A 6,196-nucleotide genomic window follows, 5' to 3' on the forward strand; every position below is an offset into this window, starting at 1 on the left:
TAAATTAGGATCTGTTTATTTGATCTGATTAGTTGCTCTTCCATTTCAATAATTCTTGAAATCACAGGGTAACAAGTGCACCAGCTCATATTCACACATTTCTTTTAGCTCCTAAAGTAATTCACATGTGGTGTCTTCAAATGACAGAGCATTAAAATGTTACATTCGCAAGCTCAACATTAGCAAATGCTGCATGTTTAATTGGGTTATCATGATCTCCTTAAAGTCTCAGTTTAGTTTGACCACACAAGAGATAAATATCAAAAAACATCCCCATACACTGTTAACATATCTTGTGTATCTCACATCGGCATTTTAAAAAAAAAGAAGACAGAAATACAGAATTATACACATTTTTGATACAGTGGGGATGTATTAATACTCGATACTCACATGTGGGAAAACCTTCACAAAATGGATCCCACTGTACTGCTTTATTTAGTTACTGCAGCTGATCACTCTGATGTATCACAACAAATGACAAAATTTTAGTACAAGATGAGATTTTATTTTAAAACACAAACGGATTTCCAAGATATTTGCGCCAGATTGTCAGGCTGTAAACAGTGTACTTTATGAGGCCGTGTTGTATGCCACAGCATGTGGTGCTCTTTGTACATTCATAACACCCCCACAGTTAACTACTAAAGCAACAAGGATGATTTGGAAGGATGAATTATATGGCATTTCAGTAGGACCCACATTAATAACAAAAACTGAAGAATCACAATGTTGGACAAACGTGTTACAGAGGTTGTTGTACTCATACGAACAGGGTTTTCCAGTACTCAGGCAATGGTTTTATGAATGTACAAGATCTACAGTAACATAGAAAAACACAAACACACATAACTCCAATAGTGCAAACTCAAGTGACGTCTGCTACAAGTGATGTGAACACCGGGATAACAAAAGAATTTATGAGCTGAAATGAGACAACTGAATTTTTTAAAAACTTGTATGAAATGGAAGTGACACAACTACTCTACGTTTCTCTGAAGAGGGCATTGGTTTATTAAACATGCGTCTTTGTAGTGCTGCTTTGCTAGCACATCTAAACTGAAGCCCATCAGTACCGTTGTATCTGAGGATTTATGTGGTTGTTATAAGACACTACGCCCCTAATGCTGAAGGACTGGTTTATCTTCAGAAGGCTGTTTTGTCAACGCTGGCAGTTTCAAACAAACGCGGTGAGATGGACAGCGTGAACCCTCAACTGTGCTGACAGCGAAACAATGCCATTCCCAAAACCCAAAAGGAGCCCTAGAGTTTTTATTTTTAAATTCTTAGCGCAAATGTTCCTATTTTTAAGCTTTTTTTTAATCCATCCTGTCCAGTCATTTAAAAATCAATCACACATGCTGCACACAAACAGGGAACCAGTTGCTTTAAATCTATGAAATGAAGAAACATGTTAGGAAGTGCTCCCCGCCGAGGCCTCAATTCTTCATCTGTCAGTGCAGAAATCATGGCCATAGTTTTTAAGTTTCTGTAATAATGTAGACCAGAAGCCAGTAATAGTAACCGTTCTATGTCAAATACTGCACCAGCATTTTCACAACTTCTCACTGGAATCACACCACAGACACTAATACAATGATGTGGCTGCCGGCGGTCTGAACAGCCACTGAGTCAAGCCTTGTTGAACAATGGAAGACAAGACAAAGAATGTTAAAATGGGAGAAACAGTGCTTTGGCAGAAGTGTCTCTACAGTTAGGAATTTTGGCTCTATCCTACCAACGGTTCTAAGACACACATCATTACCAAAGGAGGCAAGAAACTTCACATGGCATTGCCTGGCCAAGGAAAAGCAGTACCCAAAGCCAGCAGTCTGGATGAAAATTTCCATGGCAACATTTTATCCAAAGTACAGTAATGCTGTCACCAATACAGCCAATTGTTCTTGTGAGATCTCATTTACAACCAATATAACCACATCTATGGTTGCGAGATCCATTTGCAGTTCACACAATGTACTGAAAAGGTTGGCCGGAGGGTTTGATTTGGGTTCAAGTACAAGTGACAACACACCAACACAACCCCGGGTGTATAAATATCCATCTCAAGCGTAGATCTGTCCAGGGCCACCTGTGTGCGGGCTTTCTCCGCTGAGGCGCTCCTGGCTCGGCTGGCGGTTGGTGTCACTGGATTTAATGACACCTGCGTAGTCGTGGATCCCCACTTCCAAGTTCTTGGCCCTCAAGGCAGCAGTATGCAGCTTCTCTAGAAAATCAGGCATACCTGCCAGGTGCAAAGGGAGAGAGTCTCTTCATTATCAGGGTAGGATATGCATACTCAATAGGAAAACAGGAAATGTATGAGGGAAGAAATATAAAGCATATAAAATGTAACAGCAAGAAAAATGTTAAACATTTGCAGATTCCAAGTTCTTAAGTGTGATAATTTGGTGCTTATTGTCACTGTAAACTCTTTGGGCTTTGAAATATTGGTTTGAAATATGATTATGAAAATAATCATTATATTATTATAAACAAAAATGCTCACCACTTGATACCATCCAGCTCACACAGTAACGGGGAAAGACAGTCTGAGGGTTGTCGCTGTACGTTAGCAGGTAATCAAATCCATTCTGTAAAGAAAAACACACAAATTAAAACAAAAAGTGGCAACAAAACAGGACCCTGGTTGTAAGTTAAATTAATTTGTGTAGCAAAACATTCAACACAAACCTCATCAAAGGACTTGTGAGGGCGGATGACCATCTTTGACTGGTATGAATGGACTCTCACAAATTCCTGAGTCTCTGGGACTCTGGGATGCTGCACAGCTCTATATTACAGAGTTACAAATACACAGGGCAAAAAAAACAAGTTACTCATTTAGCAATGTAATAAATCTGAACTATATTTGACTCAAGCAACACATGATTTTTTAAGTCCCACCTGGATACCAGGACCATCAGGTTGTTGTCTGCGTCAACACTATAGCGGCGCACATACACGTAGTCCCTCGAGTACATGGGATACTGTGAGGAGAGAATAATGAAAGATTAAATAAAAGCAGACAGTCTCAAATAAAAACTGATGAATATACTGTAACTTGGCTAGTAGTTGCTCTTGAGCAAATGAAAAGCCAAGGTCAATCATAGTTGCGTTAACAAAACACAAAAAGGTGAAACGTGCCTGTGTACACACATTTTTAAAAAACAGCCTCCTCCCTTTAAACAGCAAACAACAGAGACTTACAGGAAAATGTGTGGCCCAGTGCACAACTTCAGAGCCTGTATCGACATCTCTGTCCACCACTTCTAGTTTGATAACAAGAGAATCCCACTTCTTCCTGTACTCTGTATCCAACTGGGGGAAAGGGAAAGCATAAGTGAAGGGTAAGGTGCTTAATATAGCACATAGAGGGAGTGTTACAGTTGCTTTTGTGCACACGTTGGTTGTGCAAGAGCAGCTGGGTAATGGAAAAACAAGCTGCCATAAACATTCCAAAAACACAATCCTTAAAATAAAAGTCCCACAGCAACAAACATGAAATCTTACTAAATTACTACAATTACCATTTGGATCCACTTGCATAAATGTAATTTTATTTCAGTAATACAAACATTTCACATTGTTCATAAGTCAGCACAACCGAAACCCTGATAAAGAATTGGAGTGCCAGAAAACATATTTATAGATTTGAAAAGTTTCTACCTGTACATTGAAGAACTGCCTTGGGGTGACATCATTGTACGAGCCCAACACTGCAAATAAAACATAAATAAAAAGGTGCTGAGTCTTTAAATTATACCAACATCATACCAGGAAAAACCCAAAGCACAAGAGCAACTCCGAGAAAAGATAATGTGGGCTTTATCTGCATTTCAGAGACCTGGTTTACACATGTGAGACTGTAAGTTGGCTGACCTCTGTATTCATAAAGGTGACTGTTGGGTATAGGGCGCTTCCACACTCTGAAGTCCTTCTTCTCCATCACCATTTCCCAGCCAGGTTCAAGTTGTCCAGACGCTGTCCCTGAAGCTGTATTTAGACATTTTGCAGCATCCAGCGCCTGCAGCTCAAGTCCACACCTTCCAAAAAGGCACACCAACAAACAGGACAGGTTGTTAGGCCACAGGAAATACAGTACACATACAGATGGATGACAAATTAAAGGAGCCAATCAGTGTCAGCCTCCTGTCCTGTACACAAGTCATCCACCGGTATGTCAAGGCACAAATACATCCATATGTGCATTTAAAGAAAGATTTCAAACCTGCGAATTTCCTCATCTTTAATCTTCTCATTGTCCCACAAGAAGACGCCAGCCAGGGCCGCGACAAGTTTCCCAGTAGGGGCGTGCTTGCTCTGGAATCTGCGCCATATGTTGCCAACCAGGGTCCACCTGGTCCGCTCGGAGTACAGGTTGGAGTAAAGCTCGCCGATCTGACAAGCACGCCGGAGCCTCTGTCCGGTCACAAAGCTGCAGTGGTCCGCAAATATGGACAGCAACCCCTTCTTCTTATGGCCGGATCTCGCGGCCTCCCCAGCGCCGACACTTGCCCTCTGGAGCCAGGACAGCAGCAGGCCCACCCAGGGGACCTTCTCAAGCTTCGCCCTGCCCTCCTCCACAGTCCGCCTGAACGTCTTGGTGCTTTGAAGTCTCATTGCATTTACACCGATGTCGCAGATCGGACGACGGGGAACCGAGTGAAACATGACAGCTGCGTGACCGTGGCGAGTTCCCAAAAGGCAAAACGAATAGCAGTAAAGTTCAGCAACGTCAGCTCTTAACGAACACCGCAGCCAGAGCCAATCGTCTGCAGAGATGCACCATGCATTCACTCTAAACCGATGATAACTCAGACTCTTGGCTAGCAGAAAACCATGCTTTTACTCCGGTTGTAACGTTAGTGACCGAGCTGTGTACGAGCACATGTAGCTTCGGCGTTAGCATCAATATTAGCTGACGTTATCTCGAACTGCCTGCTGCTGCGACACGGACACAATACACCGCGACACCGCCGCGTTACCTCTAACCGGAGACTATAACAACAACGGTGTGGACGGTGTGGACTGCTGTAACATGGTGGACTACCTGTGTGTCTTTCCTGGAGACAGCTTCACGTTTTGGTAAACTCCTGCAGTGTATTTGACCTCGTCTTGCTGCTGCTGCTGCCTCTCTCACACCCACTCGGAAGCCCCGCCCCTCTAACTGGACAGCGAGCGTTCATTGGACGGCTGTTGTTCAGGGAGTTGTTTGATTGGTCCTTGCGGGTGCCTGTCTGAAACGTAGCTGCTCACGGCGCCAGCATGTGCGCCAGTCCGGCTTTACGCCTCTACCGAAAGCTCCAGTTTCCTTCGATAATCTGGGATCAGATTTAGAGTCCCAGGCTGGTCGGGTTTAGAAGGAGGTGGTGAGTTGACAGACCTGGTCCAGGATCAGTGTCTACGCAAAGCTGAACCCGTACAGGAAGTTAGAGTCGCCCCCCGGTGGTACTGTTCAAAGGCGAAGAGTCAAAAGTGTCACCACGTGTGTTTTTGAGTTGAAAAGATCTGTTGGGTCATTGGTTGCGACATACAACATTACACAAGGACAAGTTACCCTGTTTGGGGCTAAATTCACCTATTGTATTGGTTTATATGTGTGTTATTGACTAGAGACGATACTTTCTACACTGTTCTCGCAGTGACCTTTCTGATGTTACACCCAAATTACCATTCTTATAAAACTCTTATAGTTCTTTAGGCATTACTTTGTGTTGTCACTGGTAAAAGAGGAGTGATTGTTAGAGACAGTTAGTGGAAGTATTTTTGGGGGGTGTAATTGGGAACTATAAGAAAAGACTTTGACATTGGAATTATATATAAAAAGATATAGGTGGAAAAAGACATTTTAATTATGTATATACTGTGATGTAATTGGAGTAATATACACCAGGTGGCGCTGTTTAACCACGCAGAGAACAACAAGCACTATTGCCGCAGATATAATTCAGTATATCTGTTAGGAGTTATTTGTTCAAAGTTAAAAGTTACACAAATGAAGGTTAAAAATATGTAAATCAGAGAGAGAACTGGGCTCAGTGGTTCTGATCAACAGAGATATACAATATACTTAACATCGAAAAGGCTGTATGGTATAATTAGACTACCAAGGAATCAATAGAAGCATCTAATGTACTGCATTTCCCTTTGTCCAACCCTGTCATTAGATCATGCATTCAGCCATCCATTCAATATC

At 42.3% G+C, this 6,196-nt stretch overlaps 1 protein-coding gene across 1 annotated transcript; it reads right to left on the reverse strand.

The window, feature by feature from the left end:
- Positions 1 to 5,371, reverse strand: stard7 (StAR-related lipid transfer (START) domain containing 7). Its single transcript, XM_035668043.1, has 8 exons — positions 4,229 to 5,371; positions 3,880 to 4,043; positions 3,667 to 3,716; positions 3,208 to 3,318; positions 2,905 to 2,987; positions 2,692 to 2,791; positions 2,507 to 2,591; positions 1 to 2,242 (listed from the first exon to the last, which is right to left on the reverse strand). The coding sequence occupies exons 1-8, from the start codon at positions 4,669 to 4,671 to the stop codon at positions 2,064 to 2,066; spliced, it is 1,215 nt and encodes a 404-aa protein (XP_035523936.1). The 5' UTR covers positions 4,672 to 5,371; the 3' UTR covers positions 1 to 2,063.
- Between the last annotated feature and the right edge of the window lie 825 nt (positions 5,372 to 6,196).

This window comes from Morone saxatilis, unplaced genomic scaffold, assembly GCF_004916995.1.
Source record: "Morone saxatilis isolate NCDOM2014 unplaced genomic scaffold, NCSU_SB_2.0 Contig21, whole genome shotgun sequence".
In the NCBI taxonomy this organism is placed as follows: Eukaryota; Metazoa; Chordata; class Actinopteri; family Moronidae; genus Morone; species Morone saxatilis.